Here is a 19,836-nt window from a genome sequence, read left to right as displayed (position 1 = left end):
TAGATGTTTAAACTCAGAAGAGTCAGAGTTAACTCAGATTCCTGTTGTGGGACACTGAATCAACAGTAACCATCTTAACTCAGAAGAGAAATTTGTAGAAGTTTGCTTGAGGAAAGCAGAGTTAGTGGTCTCCTGGGACCTCTATATGGGGATTGAAATAATGATAATGGTAACATTTCTTGAACACCATGTGCCATTCTTTGAGAATTAAAGAGCAACAGTCAACATAGAGATATACGGATTCAGAAGAATCTGTTGATGTCCAGTTAAACGTAAAAGCAGAGTCAACAAAAGTGTGTAGGAGAGAAGCAGTCAAAATCTAATTAGTTGGTCTTGCTTGTAGCTTTTGCCATGTGATAAGTGTGTGGTCATGGCCTTCTTGTATGTTGCTAATGGTGAATCATTCTTGCAAAGAGATACTAATGTATTTATACACACTATATTATTCAAATAATGCTGAGTAATGTTCATTGGTATTTTCACAAGTTTGAATATTTGCTATAAGCTTCAGCTCTTTGTGAATACTTGAATGGCAGAAACACAAATAGAAGAGGATGAGAATGTTGCTCAGCAGTATACTAACATGACATCAGAAGTGAATTTAAAACCTGACTTGGCAAAAGCAATATCTGTTTCAATGCCAAACCAAAATCAGGGCAAACAGACAAAATATTTTTATCATTGTCTAAAGGCACTGAGCTACTGTGAAGCAGGAAGTATCCTAACATCCATCTGGACGGTGCCCTTGGAAATTCTATTAATGGGAACAGGTTCTTTCCCTGTCCCTTCTCCATCTCTGCCTTAATTCAGCCAGCATCAACACAAAATGAAATAAAATTTTCTGTGTCCAATGTTATATTTTAAATTTATCTTTAATAGAGTTTGATATTAAGTATTTGTGATGTCATCTTTTTTTCCACAGATTTTTATTTGACATTTATTTTGTATTTCCCTTTATTTACGATTTTTAAAAAATATCTTTTTCAGGTTAGGATCATTTTTACCTATTATTGAAATATATAATTTTGATGTATTCATTCAAATAACAGTAAGGTATACATCCATTATTATATAGCCTACAGAATACTTCTGAAACTTTTATATAAGAAATGTTCAGTTTATTATAGTTACTCATTATTTAAAATATATAAGTCATATGAAAATATATAATTATGATTTAAGAATTCTTATCTAACTCTTCAACTCCTGAAGATCAATATCTATTGGGAATTAATATCCATTGGGAGACACTAGACATTTTTCATATTTCTTGACTGAATTTTTTTATGATTCAGAAAAATATATCAGTTCCCCTAGAAGTACCAGGAAGGAATTCCTACATGGAAACATTACCATATACTATACTAACCTTTCATTTAGTCCTCACAGTAATCTACGATTTGTAGGCACTTTGGTAGCTCCATATTACAGATGAGGAAACTAAAATATAGATGAAGAACAGGGAACACACTCAAGACCATATGACTGGTAGTAGGTAGAATAGATTCAAACTTAGGCTGTCTAACTGGAACATGCTCTTAGCAGATACATCAGCTACTAGGCAGCCAGAGGCAGCATTCTGGAACTAAGGAGAAAGGATGGAACTGGAAATGTACACTAACATTTGTTTTTTTCTAATTCAGAAGGGCCTTCTGTGCCAGATATGTAGGTGGTAAACCAAGTGCATAGTTGCTGTGAACTAAAACAGTGGAGTGTGAGGTCCTTTGAGTTGCCCAAACTATGTCGTTTCATGCCATTGAACTTTCCCTATTCTTTAAAAGAAGCTCAAAAAAGTATTTATTCTCTATTTCGGAAAACTACTTCCCTGCCTGAGCAGACCAAGTGAAATGACAGATGGCAGAATTAGCCCGCTAGTTTCAGGAAGGGCTATGTGCTTTGTGGCTGCAAACAGTCTGCTGTTTGCTGGAGTTGCTCCCTTCTCTATTTTGCCTTGTCTATATAAACAGGGCTGTTTTGTTCTGGTTAATCTTCTGTTATCAATGTACCTGTCTCCTTCCCTGATTATATTCCAAGTTAAATCTACCATGGTATATCAACTTCATTTAATAATATTATCTTACAGAAACATGCTCATGGTATTGGCATCTATAGAGACAAAAGGAAGACATTGACTTCACCTTTTAAAAATAACTTTTCAAAGCAAGAGTCTTTACAGTTTACCTCTTTCTACATGCCAGAATGCTGCGTAGATGAGCTGTTTAAAATTTCCCAAATTGTCTCTGGAAATGTCAACAAAATTACCAGTTTGGTGTGAGCTCATCAAATTTTTAGAATTCCAGAGCTTAGGGGAAAACCCACCACCACCACTACCAACAACAACAAAAACCCCAGGAACACAAATTATGTGGTTGATTGCCCAGAGATTATGGTTTTCTTGCGTTGATGATATTAGTACATGTGTACATGAAGAGGGAGATAGGCACATCGCTTAGTTTATATTACAGCATTAGAACATTTATTGGTCAGGAAATATTCTATAGATGCATCCTATAGAATAATGTGGTTTTAAATGCCTTACTAGAGTGCCAGGTGTATGTATGGTGAGTATAAGCTTTGGACTTGGACAAACCTCATTTTGTAGATTGCTGCTACTTGTGTACTCTGTGATCTTGGACAAATTTCATAGCTTCTTTGAGTTGTCTTATCTTTGAAAAGTAGGGAATATAGAACATAAGCTTGTTACGGACATTAAATGAGGCATATTTAATGCTGTTAGTGCAGTGTATGTGGTACACAACAGACACTAAAGAGTAGGCAGCACTTTTATTTATTGATTACCTTTATTTAGCACCTTTCTGTGTGCCTGGTAATTTCTGAGATAGCAATTATTTTCTCCTCCCCTGCAGTCTATTTGATTTCTCAATCCCTCATTAGATGTCCCTCCTGTATGCTCCCCTATCACCCTCTGTTCTCTAGCACTGGCTGGCACTTATCCCATGTATTGTAATTGTGTGCATACTTGTCTCTTTAGGGTAAGGGACTGGGCCTATCTTGTTCATTATTTTATCACCATCCTCAGAAAACCAAGCACAAAGGAAGATGCTCAATAAATATTTATTTATTAAATGAATGAATTAATAAATGCATGCATACTTTACTCAGGTCTGCTTTTGCTGACTCCTCCTGTCTGCTTCTGCCTTTGATCTAGATAGAGATGATGATTGCCAGCAGAAACCAGTTAACTAAATCTTAGTTCCATGTAAAAATAAGTAGCCCAGGATGGGGATAGCTCTAGGTGTTGCCCCAGGCATACTTGGACTTTGTGCCAGAATATTTTTTTACTTGTCCTATTAGGAGGCTTTTCCATTTACTTCTAAATTTGCAGCTATTTTGAATGGTTGAGATGACAGAATGTATTCTCTTTCCTGCATAAGGAAGGCAGTGAAGCCTAGAGCTTAGAGGTGAGACAGCCCCTTCATCCAATTGAATTTCTTGACAACCAGCTGTGTAATCTTATTAAACATCTAAAGCTTCAGTCTCCTTGACTGTTCAATGAGATTAATAATAAAAATACCTCAGAGTAATTGTAAAGATTGAAATAATACATATAAAAGCTTACCCAATGCCTGGAACATACTAATAACTATTAACTTTTTAAAGTTATTCCTGTAAGTCATTTATATTTTATAGGAATAAATAATCAAACTATGCTAATGTTGATGAATTACTAAAATGTGAACTATTGAAGCATTTCTTGGCAATACCAGTGCAGTGGCCTTGAAAATTTGTTGTTCAAACTCCTGATGTGGGGAACATGATTGACTGAAAGCCCTGCAGCTTCCCCTGTAGATCCACCACTGCTTTGCACCAAGACCAAGCTTCCCCTGGGCTGCTCCCAGCCAGTGATGAGGAGTTAGGGTTAGGGTTAGGGCCTAATGCAGGCCTATTTCTGCAAAGCATGGGACTCCCTTAACAGGTGACTTTGGCTCAAGGACTCCCCATCTGCCTGGTGGACACTTCCATAAAACTGTGTTGCAGCCTGAGACTCTTTCTACCCAATCTTCCTTGCTTCCCTCTCCCCTTGACAGTGAGTGGTGAGACCTACACCGAAGTCTGAGGCTCTCCCTGCCTTCTGCAGCTTCCTCTCACATTTCCTTTACTGGTATTTCCTCCAGGAAACCTCACAGTTGTCTTGGTGCCTACTTCTTGGAGGATCTGAGCTAACACAAACAACTGTAATTGTTGTTAGGGAGTAACAGTCTATACCTTAGAGCACAGATTTGATATTTTCTTCATCAGGTATGAAGTTAAAGTTATTATAAGTTTAACATGATCTTTATGTTATTGCAGTTCCTCAGAACTAGAATTTGGTGTTACCTTAAATTCCCTAGGATAAGTATTAGCCACCATTTCCTCAGGGAAGTCTACGAACATTTAGGACTTTACATGCTAACCTGCAGATTCAGTTTTAAGATTGTTCTTATTTAGGACAGCCCTCCAAAGTTCCAGGTCTTTAAAGTGATGTAGTAATTTTAGTCTTTAACATTCATGAACCAGTAATTTCCCACCCTACCCCCCCAAAAAAGAAATTTATTGATAGCTCTCCAGTGTTCGTCTGTTTTTATGGTCTTCTGCTGATTTCTTTGGTTTTGCTATTAGTCCTGCCAAATCCTCACTCGATTGTTATTTTTGTGACAGACCAGGTCCAGGGAACAGTCACCATCCGGAACATCAGTGCCCTGTCTTCAGGTTTGTACCAGTGCGTGGCTTCTAATGCTATTGGAACCAGCACCTGTCTTCTGGATCTCCAGGTTATTTCACGTAAGCATATGGAAATTCTGATGTCAACCATGGGTCTGAAACTCTAAGATCTTTGTTATACCAGAAAATGAAGAGTTCTGATGAATTGTCTTAAGGTTATCTGAAGATTAAATAGAAATTATTTTGGTTTTAATTATTATTGAAAATAGTTTGTAAATGTTTTAGTATACTTTCCAGCCTCAGCAATATGATAATCTTTATGCAAAATATCTTTCTCCTCAGGATCAATAAAATTGGACAGTTTCTTATCATATAATGCTATAGACATTATAAAAATCGTAATAATCTTATGGGTATAGCAAGACTTTCTTGTGTTTTTTCCTTGTTTCTTGTATCTGCATAATTTTGGAGTGTCTAGGTTATAAATGGCAGTGTAGAAAACTTCTCTTTAGTTGAGAATTCTGGGATATTTGAATTCCAGTTGCAAAAGGGAGTGATCTGGCTGGGTTGAGGTAGAAGGATATCCCCTAGTTTCCAGCATTCATATAGGGTAGATCAGGCAAGTTAGATTGGTGCTGTTTGTTACCTAATGTAGGTATTGTTCTCCTAAAATGTGCAAGTCATTTAATTGTTTATTCATTCAAAATATGTTCAGAGCCTACTATGTGTTATTCCTAGCCACTGACAATATAGAAAGTTAATTGAGGTTTAACTTTATATAGATGAAAGATTTTAGACAGTTTTATACGTTTTAAGCAGATTATTTAGTAAGCTTATGTGCTTATTACAGGTGCATGGGTATATGCTATTTCTCTCTTTCTTTTTTCTTTAAATATATCTTAAATATATTTTGCAGCCCAGCCCAGGAACATTGGACTAATAGCTGGAGCCATTGGCACTGGTGCAGTTATTATCATTTTTTGCATTGCACTAATTTTAGGGGCATTCTTTTACTGGAGAAGCAAAAATAAAGAGGAGGAAGAAGAAGAAATTCCTAATGAAATAAGGTTTGTATGTCAGATTTTTAAAATTTGTCCTGCATAGCCATTATGTACTTCTATTCATTTTTGTCAGTTAAGATATATCTGCTAATCATAAAACTCTGATGGCCGAGATTATTAAAGTGGCTAAATGGTATTTTCTTGTATATCACTTTGCTTCATGGTACTACTCAGTTTTATTCACTGGATCATGAAGGAGGGAAAGGGTCCAGCATGTGCCCAACTAGGAGGATACAAATGAAGATTCCCCTGCTCTTCCATGTCTCCAGGGTAGGCAGGGTTAGGTTACGTGGCTACCACAATGGGAAAGGTAGTGTCTAAAACGTGTTTACTATTGACATTTATAATAGATGTGAACATAAAGCAAGAAGGAACTCCGTAAGAGCATAGCAGTGCCTGTACACAGTCAGGCCACAGCATTATGGCTCAGAAAGGTAGTTCAGACAAGAATATGAACATTTTAAGAAAACAATGCCAACATCATCTTTAAAGAAAAGTGACTCTAGTCATATTGGGGAGATTTGAGGGTTCCGGCTCAGTCTCAGATTTCATCATGGCATATCCTTATTGAAAATGCTGTAATGACTCTAGTCTCAGTAGTGAGACATACCATAGCCTTACAGGATCTGATTCTTGCCTGCGTATCTTCTCTCTCATCACTCTCAGCTCACTTTGCCTTCCAGTCTGTCCTGCATTTTCCCATTGCTCAGGGCTTTTGCTCAAGCCTCTGTCCTCTTCCTGGACCATGCTTTTCATTTGATCCATCTCTTTACTAAATTCCTTGATCTGTTTCTAGATTAGGCCAGGCATCACCTCCTCACATAAGTTGTCTTTAGCCCCTTGCCCAACCTTTCAGACTTGTAAACATTCTTGCATTGATTACTACCCTCATTGACTATAGGTTTCTTAGGTGTAGGATTTGTGTCTTTTTTACATGAAACATATTGTAAAATGTACCCAATAAATGTTAAATGAATTGGTTAGCATCTTAAATTAAATAAATGACTTCTTTTAGGCTGTTGTAATTCTTAAGCATTTGGGCCATATGCAGGGATAGAGTCTATCCCAGGATAAGATTACTGAGGAAAACCTCTCATCAGCATCCCGCAGTGATTTCTCAAACTCCAAAGGGTAATACAGTCAGGCCAACTCTGATTATTTATTTAAGTTCTGCATACCTATAGTTTGATTTCCCAGCTATTTTATGGCACCTAGTTTAGTAGATTTCTTCATGGACTAATTTCCTACTTACAGTAAATATTTATGTGTGAATAAATATTTACTATATGTGAATATTTACTATATATATAAAGCAAGATACTAAATATTTACTATAAATATATATAAAGCAAGATTTGTTATGTATTTACTATATGATATATAAACATATTTATGTGAATGTTATTTACATATATATTTAAAAGTTGTTTTGGAAGAGACATTCTCTGAGAGATCTGAGATATCCTTTTCTACTGTTGGAGACTGAGAAGCTGAGGAGAGATTTTCTTGACCGTTGTCTCAAAGGGAATGGATACCAAAGCTGAGGCCATCCAGGGTTGCCATGCCTGCTTTCACGACAGAGTAGTCTCTCCTGGATTTGTTTTTTGAATGTATAAGCCTTAACATGAAAAGAAAGATTCCAGGGTAGGAGGATAGGATTAACTTGAAGTAAATCCTCATGACGACTTTATTTTGTTCCTTTCAGAGAGGATGATCTTCCACCCAAATGTTCTTCTGCCAAAGCATTTCACACTGAGATTTCCTCCTCGGACAACAACACACTAACCTCTTCCAATACCTACAACAGTCGATACTGGAGCAACAATCCAAAAGTTCATAGAAACACAGAGTCAGTCAACCACTTCAGTGACTTGGGCCAGTCTTTCTCTTTCCACTCGGGCAATGCCAACATACCATCCATTTATGCTAATGGGACCCATCTGGTCCCAGGTCAACATAAGACTCTGGTAGTGACAGCCAACAGAGGGTCATCACCACAGGTGATGTCCAGGAGCAATGGCTCAGTCAGTAGGAAGCCTCGGCCTCCACACACTCATTCCTACACCATCAGCCACGCAACGCTGGAACGAATTGGTGCAGTACCTGTCATGGTACCAGCCCAGAGTCGGGCCGGGTCCTTGGTATAGGACATGAGGAAATGTTGTGTTCAGAAATGAATAAACGGAATGCCCTCATGCAAGGGGGAGGGTGGGGTGGGGAGTGCTGGGAAAGAACACTTCCTTATAATTATATTAGTAAAACGCACAAAGAAGAAGGCAGTGCTGTTACTTGGCCACTAAGATGTGTAAAATGGACTGGAATGCTCCATCATGAAGACTTGCTTCCCCACCAAAGATGTCCTGGGATTCTGCTGGATCTCAAAGATGTGCCAAGCCAAGGAAAAAGATATAAGAGCAGAATAGCACTTAAAATCCAAACTGCCGCCCAGATGGGCTTGTTCTTCATGCCTAACTTAATAATTTTTAAGAGACTAAAGTGCCAGATGGAGTTTAAATATTGAAATTATTTTAAAAGGTAGGTGTCTTTAAGAAAATAACAAGCAACCCTGTGATATGTTCCGTCTCTCCCAATTCCCTCGTTATGTAGAGGGCTTAATGGTGTAAGTGGTTAATATTGGTCCCAACAGGGCTGACTCTTCTATCATATGATCAAAACTTTTTACATGAGCAAAATTCAGTAAGAAATGGGGGAAGACAAAGGAAACGTCTTTGAGAAGCCCCTTCATATTTATTTATTTATCTCTTCCTGAACCATGAATTTCATATTTGGAATATTGCTATATTGACAGATTCTTGCCTGTCTGTGTTATTCTAGGATCTGTTACAGGTCCATGGCAATTACTGTTTATTTTTTCCTGGAAAAATATTTTTTTATAAAAGATTTTTTTTAAATACATGAGAGGCATTGGGCTAAGAAAGAAAAGACTGTTGTGTAATACCTTGTTCAATGGTTGTATTTAGTGAGCTCATAGAGGTCCATCATATCATGACCGAGCTAGGTTGTGTGGGCAGGAAGGTAGGGCTAAGGGGTTGTAGCCTTGCTGGGCAGCCTCTCAGAGCAAGGTTGTTCAGATCTCCCTTGCTATTACAGTAGGTTACTATTAATGAGGGCAGCACCTGATGCCTTTTGTATTGAGGTAGGTAACTTTCTCCTTATTTGACAAGTAGAGGTTAACTTACTTGTCAGGGAGGGCAGACGTTGTTTTTTTGTTTTGTTTTGTTTTTCAAAATAATTCTTTTTGCAAAAGAGGTAAGACTGAGACTAAAGGTGTTATCTTCTGGTTGTGCTCCTGGAATTGTCTACCCTACATGTGTGTCAGCTCAGGGTTGCAGTGTTGCCCAGATGCATTTTACACCACTGTAAAGAGATTCCTTTTATGGTTACTACCTGGCTTGGCTGGCCTTGTGGTTCACCAGATTAATTTACAAACTCCCCCACTTTATTTTGTGCTATGTAGATCTGGCCATACTTGTATTAGTGACTGTCTTGCCTTAACCACACTTTAAGCAACCCACAAATTTCTTCCCAGATTTGTTTCCTAGATTACTTATGATACTCATCCCATGTCTCAATAAGAGTGTCTTTTCTTTCTCACTCCCTCTTACCACCGTACTTTTTGCTCTCTTCTCCTGCAAGCGTAGTCTTCACAGGGAGTGGCTTCCTGACATTTTTTTCAGTTATGTGAATTAATGGAAACCAACAGCTGCTGCAAACACTGTTTTTCCAAGAAGGCTACACTCAGAACCTAACCATTGCCAACCATTTCAGTATTGATAAAAAGCTGAATTTACTTTAGCATTACTTATTTTTTTTTCCATTTGATGGTTCTTACTTTGTAAAAATTTAAATAAATGAATGTCTATACTTTTTATAAAGAAAAGTGAAAATACCATGACACTGAAAAGATGACTCTATCAGATGCTGTTTAGAAAGCATTTATCTTGCATTTCTTTATTCTTTCTAATTATCTAAAATTCAATAAAATTTTATTCATATAAAATAAGTTGTCATTAATTATCAATATTAATGAGTATGTCATTTTAAAACTTAGTATTCTCTTTAATGTTACAAGATTTTCTCCATCCTGTTAAATAATATTTATAATAATTTTGATAGGCACATGGTATTCCAAAAATTACTTAATCTTTCTCTTAAATTTAGTTTGATTCCAGTTCTTACCCATATGACTGAAGATTAATGACCTTCATACATTGAGCTATTTTCCCATTTCCTAGAATGAAAGTTCATGAAGACAGTCTCTATGCTTGCCTTTTTCACCACTGAATCTCCGTCACCTACCACAGTGCCTCATGTGGGTGTTGAGTAGATAAATGCTGATTTCTGAATTGAAATTGCTAAGTCGAGTTATGAGCATGATTGTAGCTCTTGATGTGTACTGGATCATTCCTTTGTTTTAACTTTTTATTTTGAGATAATTATACTTTTACATTCAGTTGTAAGAAATAATAGAGATGTCATATACCTTTTACCTATTTCTCCCAATGGTAACATCTTGCATAATTATTGTACAGTATCACAAGTTGACATGGATATAATTTATCAACCATATTCAGATTTCAACACTTGTACATGCACTCGTGTGTATGTGCACATTTAGTTATATACAGGTTTATCACACATGTAGATTTTTTAAAAACTTTTATTAGTTTTTATTTATTTAAAAAGTAATACAGAATACTGAAAAAAGATTTAAAAATCAACAAGTAATATACTCCCACCTACAGAATACCACTCTTAACATTTTGGAGTATTTACATTCATTTATTTACAAACAGATTTTTTTTGTTGTTTATTGAGGCATATTTTGCATACAGTAAAATTCACCATTTTAAGGTGATGTGTGTGTGTGATGTATGATGAATGTAACAGCCACTACAATCAAGATACAGAATATTTCCATCACCCTCAAAAATCCCCTCCTTACCTTGTAATTAAACCACTCTCCCCAACCGCTCTCTAGCGGTCACTGACCTGACTTCTGTTCCTAGGGTTTCAGCTTTCAATAATGTCATGTACATTTCATGTGACCAACACTGCAGTCAGGATATAGGATTCCTTATGCTACCCTTTCATAGTCATAGCCACCACCCTCCTTCCCAAGTCCCTAATTCCTACCAATCACTGTCTGTTCTTCATCTCTGTAATTTTGTCATTTTGAGAATGCTATATAAGTGGAATGCAGTATGAGGACTGGCTTTTGCTTTTTTAAATTTTTTTGCTCAGAATAATTTCTTTGAGATCCATTCAAGTTGTAGCATGTATCAATAATCCATTCCATTTTATTGCTGCGTAGTTTCCCATGGTACAGAAGAGGTAGCACAGTTTATTTTACCCATCGGAGGATATGAAGGATATTTGCGTTGTTTCTAGTTTTTTGCTATTAGGAATAAATCTGCTATAAACGTGTGCATAGGTTTGTGTGTGAACATAAGTTTTCATTTTTCTGGGATAAATATCCAGGAGTGCAGTTTCTGGGTTGCATGTGGGAAGTACATGTTTAGTTTTGAAAGAAAATGACATACTCTTTTCCGGGGTAGCCATATAGTTTTACAATTCTTTCAGCCATCTGAGTGACCCAGTTTGCCTGAATCCTTGACAGCATTTGATATTATCAAAATTTTACATGTAGCCATTTTGATAGTTATGTAGTGATATCATATCTTATGGTGGTTTAAAATTTTATTAAGTTATTATTGGTACATAATAGTTATATATATTTATGGAGTGCATGTGATATTTTGATACAAGCACACAATGTATGATAAATTGGGATAATTGGGGTATCCATCACCTCAAGCATTTATTATTTCTTTGTGTTAAGAACATTCCAATTTTACTCTTTTAGTTATTTAAAAAGATAACAGTAAATTTTTGTTGACTATAGACAGCCTGTTATGCTATCAAATACTAGATCTTATTCATTCTAACTATATTTTTGCACCTAAACCATTCCCACTTTCCCCCACTACCTGCCACCCTTCCTCTGATCATCATCTGATCCTCATCGTTCTACTTTCTATCTTTATGAGAACAATTGTGTTAATTTTTAACTCATTTTGACTCCTATGAGTGAGAACATGTGAGATTTGTGATGATGGTTTAAATTCACACTTCCTTGATGGCTAAGCACATCTTTTCATGTGCTTGTCATCTCTACGTCCTCTTCAATAAATATCTGCTCGTGTCTTTTGCCCATTTTCTAGAACACTTTTTTTTTTTTACTGTTGAGTTTTGAGAGGTTTTTACATATTCTGGATACAGATCCTTTATTGAATATATTGTTTGCAAATATTTTCTCCCAGTTTAAAGCCTTTTCATTCTCTTCAGTTTTTCATAAAGCGAAAGTTTTAAATTTTGATGAGGTACAATTTAATTTTTCCTTTTTTGGGTTGTACATCTGATGTCAAGTCTAAATTTTTGCCTAGACCTGCCAGGGTTCTGAAGATTTTCTATTTTTTTTTTCATAAAAATTTTAGAGTTTTACATTTAATTCTGTGATTCATTTTTAGTTAATTTATAAAATAGTAAGGTTTAGGTTGAGGTTTATATTTTTGTCTACGGATGTCCAGTTGCTCCAGTAACATTTGTTGAAGCCTGTCCTTCCTTTGGTGAATTGCTTTTGCACCTTTGTAAAAAATCACTTAGACATATTTGTGTGAATCTCTTTCAGAGTCCTCTAGCTGTTCCATTGATTTGTGTGTGTGTGTGTGTGTCAGCCCCTCCATCAATACTGTGGTGATAACTGTAGCAATTTAGTAAGCCTTAACAAAATCTGGTGGAATGGTTTCTCCCACTTGGTTCTTTTTTTTTCAAAGTTACATTAACTATTCTAGGTCCTGTGCCTTTATAAATTTTAGAAGTAAGGTGGTCTGTGTCTACAAAACACTTTGCCATTTTCATATATGAATTACATTGAAGCCTATAGAATCCATTTTGAGAAGAATTGACATCTTTACTATGTTGAGTTTTCTTAGCCATGAACACAGTGTCTCTTCATTTAAGTCTTCTTTAATTTTATTTCATTAGCATTTTATAACTTTTATGACACAGATATGATACATGTTTTATTGGACTTACACATAAGTATTTAATTTTTTGAAGCAATTGTAAATGATTGTTTTTTAAATGTTGGTTTTAGTGATTGGATTAAATGATTGGATTCTATGTGGTTGATTTTGTATTTTGCAACCTTGCTGATTTATGTCTTCTGAGGTTTTTTTTTTTAAACTTCTTTATAGATTACTTGGGATTTTCTACATACAATATCATGTCATTTGAAAATAGGTGTAGTTTTATTTCTTCCCCTTCAAACTGTGTGCCTTTTATTTCTTTTTCTTACCGTCTTGCAATGACCAGAACTTAACAGTACTATGCTAGATAAAAGTGGTGTTCCCTTTTTCCAGTCTTATGGGGAAAGCATTCATTCTTTTACCATTAAATATGATGTTAGGTATAGGTTTCGGTAGATGTTTTTTATCAGTTGAGGAAGTTTCCTTCTATTGGTTTTCTGAGAGTTTTAGTCACGAATGGGTGTTGAATTTTGTTAAGTGTTTTTTTCTGCATTTATTTACATAATTATTTTTTTCTCTGGTGTGTTGATGCTGGGTTACATTGTTCGATGTTTGAATGTTGAAGCGGCCTGGCATACCTGGAATAAATCCCATTTGGTCATGGTGTATAATTCTTTTTAAACATTGCTGGATTTGATTTGTTAATATTTTGATGAGGATTTTTGTGTGTGTGTTTATGGAAATCTTTTTGTTTTGAAGTTTAGAGGAGGGAAATTTTATTTCTGAAATGAAATATCAAAGAAATCTCTTTGGAGGAAGTCTCATTTGTTGAGTTAGACATGAGGTGAGGAGAGAAAAGGGCAGGTCCAGGTGTCTATGTGACTAGGGTCACCAAGATTGGATTCTAAGGCATGGAGGGAAATCAGTCAGTATTCCATCTGCTGGAAGCATAGGATACAGGAAGAAAAATAGTGAGAATAACATTGGGAAGGCAGACTAGGTCCAGATTACCAAGAATCTTAAATGTCCTGGGTAAGGAGTTTGTACTTTATTTAGAATGCAGTTAGGAGCTATGGAAGGTTTTAAAACACAGCAGTAATTGCTTCACATGCTTCTCAAAAAGAGAATTTTGGCAACTGCACATAGAATAGATTGAGAGAATGAGAGAGATTTGGAAGTACAGAGGTAGAGACCAGCTGGGAGGTTACTATATTATTTTAAGATTTTATCAAAACTGCTTTTTAAAAACAGAACATATATTGGGGTTCTGTTTTATTTTGAAGATGTGACTTCCACACCAGGAAAAGGATTCAAGCCTAGAAGCCTTAGAGGAAGGCGAATGCTGGGGCAGACACTGAGGGAGAGTTGTCTGGTGCCCTCACCCTCAGAGTTAGCTGAGGTAACCCAGGAAGACGTGCTCCAGGCTGGATGCCCTAACCCTCAGCTCTGGAGATGTGCCTGTGTGCAGAGAGCCTCAAGCTGAGCTAGGCCTTGGACCTAAGCGGAGCCCAGCAGCTGATGAAGTTGGTTGGGGCATTTTTCCCCTTCTCTGATGGGTGCTCTCTCCTTGCTTGTCAGATCTCAGGGTTTGTGTGGCCACCTCTGCTGATTGTTCTGACTATTCTTGCTTAGCGCCTCAGATCAAACACTGGCCTAGGACCATGTTTGAAATTTTCCAGATCAGAGTAGAATGAATTCTTCCTTGTTCCAAGCAATGCCATATGTTATCCAACAGTGCTGGGACGTTTTCTGGTGCTACAGAAATACCGTTCAGGGACATTGGCTGGGCAAATCAAAATAATGAAAGCAAATTTTGCTGTTCATTTCTGGGCCTTTCTCCTGGATAAGCAAGCTCACATACCCTCTATGTCTTCTAGACCCTTTATGGGTGTCCTTCTTTTTTTTTTTTTAATTATTATTATTATACTTTAGGTTTTATGGTACATGTGCGCAATGTGCAGGTTAGTTACATATGTATACATGTGCCATGCTGGTGCGCTGCACCCACTAACTCATCATCTAGCATTAGGTATATCTCCCAGTGCTATCCCTCCCCCCTCCCCCCACCCCACAACAGTCCCCAAAGTGTGATGTTCCCCTTCCTGTGTCCATGTGTTCTCATTGTTCAATTCCCACCTATGAGTGAGAATATGCGGTGTTTGGTTTTTTGTTCTTGCGATAGTTTACTGAGAATGATGATTTCCAATTTCATCCATGTCCCTACAAAAGACATGAACTCATCATTTTTTATGGCTGCATAGTATTCCATAGTGTATATGTGCCACATTTTCTTAATCCAGTCTATCATTGTTGGACATTTGGGTTAGTTCCAAGTCTTTGCTATTGTGAATAATGCCGCAATAAACATATGTGTGCATGTGTCTTTATAGCAGCATGATTTATAGTCCTTTGGGTATATACACAGTAATGGGATGGCTGGGTCAAATGGAATTTCTAGTTCTAGATCCCTGAGGAATCGCCACACTGACTTCCACAAGGGTTGAACTAGTTTACAGTCCCACCAACAGTGTAAAAGTGTTCCTATTTCTCCACATCCTCTTCAGCACCTGTTGTTTCCTGACTTTTTAATGATTGCCATTCTAACTGGTGTGACATGGTATCTCCTTGTGGTTTTGATTTGCATTTCTCTGATGGCCAGTGATGGTGAGCATTTTTTCATGTGTTTTTTGGCTGCATAAATGTCTTCTTTTGAGAAGTGTCTGTTCATGTCCTTCGCCCACTTTTTGATGGGGTTGTTTGTTTTTTTCTTGTAAATTTGTTGGAGTTCATCTTTCGTGAAATCTGTGCCTGGAGATTTCTATTTCAGGTTTTAAATGACTAATACCATTTCTTTAGTGGTTATAGGACTATTAAGGTTGACTATTTCATCTAGTTTGTGGTTTGCGATTTTTTTTCTAGGCTGTCAATTTTGTTAGCATAAAATTGTTTGTATTATTTCCTTATTGTCTTTTTAATCAGAGCATGATCTGTTTTTCTCCCTCAGTTTCTCATTATCCATTTTGCTTTTCTTGCCTTCTTGTGGGTTACTTGAATAACTTGTAGGATTCCATCTTGATTTATTTATAGTGTTTTTAGTATATTGCTTTGTGTATATACATATGTATTTTTAGTGTTTGTTCTAGGTATTAAAACATGGACACATAATATATCCCAGTCTATTTGTATCAATGTTTTACCACTTTGACGTGTGGAAACTTAATTCCATTTACATCCCTTTTCTTTCTCTATTTTAAATATCTTTCTCTTTAGTATAAGATGTTGTATAATTTTTGTTTTAATGATCAGGGATGATTTTTAAAACTGATGAGGAGAAGTCCAGTGTATGCATCCATACATCTGGGTTTATTTTGTTCTTCCTTCCTTCCTGATTGTCTGAGATTTCTTTTTCTGTCATTTCCTTTGAAGAAAACCCTTCAGCCGATCTTTAAAAGTAGTTATACTGGCAACAAATTCTATTAGTTTTTGTTTGTCTGAGAATGTCTCTGTTTCCCCTTCATCCCTCACTGGATATCGTAGTCATGGTTGGCAATTCTTTTCTTTCAGCAGTTGAAAAATTTGGGAAGTGTTCAGCCATTACTTTTTAAAATACTCTCTCATATCTTTCCTCAGACTCCAATGATGGATCTTTTGTTATTATCCCTGTTTATTTTTTTCAGTTGGTTATATCTCTGTGTTCACATTGTGTAAATTGTATTGAGCTGACTTCAAATTTACTGATTCTCTCCTCTGTCATTTCCATTCTACTGTTGAACCCAGGCAGCAAGGCTTTATTTCAGTTACTGGACTCTTTAGTTTGATGACGTTCCTTTTTTAAACAAAATATAATTATTAATTTAAATTATACTGAGATATAGTTTACATACCATAAAGTTAATTCATATAAAGTACACATTTCAGTAGTTTTTGGTATGTATGCAGAGTTGTAGAAGCATCACCACAATTTAATATTTGAACATTTTCAATACCCCAAAAAGAAAACTGTACCCACTGACAGACAGTCCTCAATCCATGCCACCTTTAGCCTCAGAAACTACTAACCTACTTTCTGTCTCTGTAGGTTTGCCTATTCTGGACATGTCTTATAAATTGTATCATATAATATGTGAGGTTTTGTTTTTATGTGTGTGTGTGGCTTATTTCACTTAGCATAATGTTTTTACATTTATCCATATATAGTAGCATGTATTACTTAATTTCTATTTATTTACTGACATTTTGTAAATTTTCTGTTTGTTTTAAGCGAATTTATAATTGAAGCACTTTATGGCTGCATTAAATATCTTGTCAGATACTTTCAGCATCTGATTCATCTTGATGTTGGCATATGTGGATTGTCCTTTCTCATTCAAGTTGTAATTTTTCTAGTTCTTGGGGTGATGAGTGACTATTTTCTCTTTGACACTTTGGATATTATGGGACTCTGGATCTGTACATGTTGAGTCTACCATTGGGTCTCAGTGACAGCACCCCCTCAAAAGTGGAATGTTTATACTGCCTCAGTGCAGATGAACACGGTAGAAGGATGGCTTCTCCTTTGGCTCTGCTTATACTTTCTTGGTGAAAGTGGGGCACCAAGTTGCACCACATTGTTGCTGCTAAGAGGAAATACAAACTGGGCCCTGGTGACACCACACCGCTTGTTGCCATAGGGTAAGGGTAGAAACTCAATATCCTGATTCCCTGCTGACACCAGTGGAGCAGGGGAGGGAAGTGGAGTGCCTCTTCATTTGGGCTTATTGATGGTAGGTGAAGGGTGAAGGCTTATCTCCCCACTGGCAGAAACCAGAGGAAGGAGGAAACAGTGTCACCTGCCCTGCCTTACACCACGTCTTTCCACCTTGTTAATGCCAAGTGCAAGTAGTGGCTCAGCTCCCCACTGGGAGAATCTCAACTTCCTCAGGAAGTACACTGTCTCTCTACGGTTTAGGGTCTTCCCATGCTTGCTTGTTGTGTTATGTCAATTTTGTGTTAATTTTAAGAGGCTAGATCATCTTAAAATGGAGTTTGTAATGGGCCTATCCCATCTTGGCTGGAACCAGAAATCCTGAATCATTACTTTTTGAAATAATCATCAGTTAAACAAAGCTCATAGTACCCTACTATTTGAAAGCTTTAAGAATTCTCAACTGTGTATTAAATAAAATTGTTACTCCTTTCCTTGACTTATTCAGTTTCTTCCACAAATAGTTCACTGCCTCTTTCATTCTTAACGTCTACGCCTCCTCTACATGCAAACTTTGCTCCAGACCTGTTCACCTTCCCTTGAAGTAAATTTTTTTCTTTTTGTTTCTATTTTCCACCCGCCCCCACCCCCAACCGCCACCTTCCAGCTATAATCTCCACCCAAATCTTCTGGTACCACAAGTCCAATTCAAATACATTGTCCTGTATAAATTCTGTTTTTCAGTCTAATGAGAAGTGACTGCCCTCTCTAAAGAGGTATAGCATTCTCAATGCTAAATGACGAGTTAATGGGTGCAGCACACCAACATGGCACATATATACATATGTAACAAACCTGCACGTTGTGCACATGTACCCTAAAACTTAAAGTATAATAATAATAAAATAAAAAGAGGTATAGCATTTACTACCTGTAAGGGAATTGCCACAGTTTGTATTATATTTCTGTATTTGTGTACATGATTGATCCCTCCTGCTGGACTGTAAAATGAGTTATTCCACAATCATTTTTGATCCTTAATTATGTGCTAAACATTGTTCTGGGTGTTGAAGGTAAAAGCAGAGAAGTAACTGCAGCCATATCCTCAGAAAGTCCATATTGCAGGAGGGATCCACATCTGTGAGCAAGTAGTTGCAAGTCGTGTAAGTATATGAGTGGATGTTTATAGAAGTTCAAGCATATGGGACTACTACTTCTATATCTTGGTTGTGGTCACAACACTTAACACGTTGCTGTATTCAGAGAAAGTGCTTGAAGGATGTGCTAAATTCATGAAACTGAAAATATATGGTCTCTTAACTTCAGTGTTAAAAGTAGCAGTCAAATATTAGAATATTCCCAAAGCAAGGCCACATCAGAGTCATTTACTCATGTGGCAAATGATTGTGCCAGTTCCTTGGGGGCATTTGATGTTATATTAGAGATGCAGTATTGTTTGGGAAAGCTGTGGAGACAACATACTTAATGCAGTGGTTTGGAAGAATCTTAAGTAATTATGAAGGGTTTTGTGTGAAAATAATATCTGTTATGCTTACTACGTGGCAGTACATGAAAAAATGCATTTCAAGTACTAATTTAATTTTATCACACTTCTACATGGACGATATCATCATTCATATTTTACAAGTTCAGAAACTGTAAGAGTGGTTAAACAATTTTCCCAGACTATTCAGTAATCTGTCAGTTGCTTTTCTCAGTAGATATTTCTGTCTGACTGAACCAATGTCTAAAAAGAAAGATCTGGGATCCTCGTTGTTTTGCCTTCTTATAGCCCTCTTTTGGACAAATCACTTGTATTAAATAAGATGATATTCAACTTCACAGAAAAAATGCTGAGACGATAAATGCAATTCAGAGAAAAATTGACTTGTAAATTTTATGCGTATACAGCTATTTATAGCTTTTCCTCACAGCTTCCTTGTGAAGAAGGTATTATTTCCCTATTTTAGGTAAAGGCAAGGCACAAAATTCTGACTTAATCATAAGACATTAATGATAGAGGCAAGTTTATTAAACAAAGCAATAAGTATATGTGCCTAATATGTATTTAACACAGTGAGGTCAGTTGATACCTGATTAATTTTAGCAGGTCAGATTAGAATAGATAATTTGGCTTGTTATAACTTACATTGAAGCCATATTTCTCTATCATCCATCAGTTGCTCCCTCTGTTTATCAGATTTGCAGCAGTTTTGCATTTGAGGCTTGGACAAGATTGTATGCCTATATATATATGTATGTGTATGTGTGTATATCTATATATATCTATATATCTATATATCTATCTATATATCTATATATATATCTATATATCTATATATCTATATATATCTATATATCTATATATATATCTATA

The 19,836-nt window shown here is 36.4% G+C and overlaps 1 protein-coding gene across 19 annotated transcripts in view; it reads left to right on the top strand.

Moving 5' to 3' along the window:
- IGSF11 (immunoglobulin superfamily member 11) overlaps positions 1-19,836 on the top strand; it is a 301,378-nt gene that overhangs the window by 216,245 nt on the left and 65,297 nt on the right. For 5 of the 19 annotated variants that reach the window (XM_054480095.2, XM_054480096.2, XM_054480094.2 and 2 more), the window contains 3 exons: positions 4,660-4,782; positions 5,579-5,729; positions 7,429-9,747. In XM_054480095.2, coding sequence (XP_054336070.1) covers positions 4,660-4,782; positions 5,579-5,729; positions 7,429-7,870 — 716 coding nt within the window. In that variant the 3' untranslated portion in view covers positions 7,871-9,747. Of the gene's footprint in view, positions 1-4,659; positions 4,783-5,578; positions 5,730-7,428; positions 9,748-19,836 lie in introns of those variants that run through there. The other 14 variants (XM_054480105.2, XM_054480104.2, XM_054480103.2 and 11 more) reach the window with 6 other exon arrangements.

Source organism: Pongo pygmaeus, chromosome 2 (assembly GCF_028885625.2).
Source record: "Pongo pygmaeus isolate AG05252 chromosome 2, NHGRI_mPonPyg2-v2.0_pri, whole genome shotgun sequence".
Lineage (NCBI taxonomy): Eukaryota > Metazoa > Chordata > Mammalia > Primates > Hominidae > Pongo > Pongo pygmaeus.
Note: the sequence above shows the minus strand (reverse complement) of the source record. Positions and strands in the feature narration are given on the sequence as shown.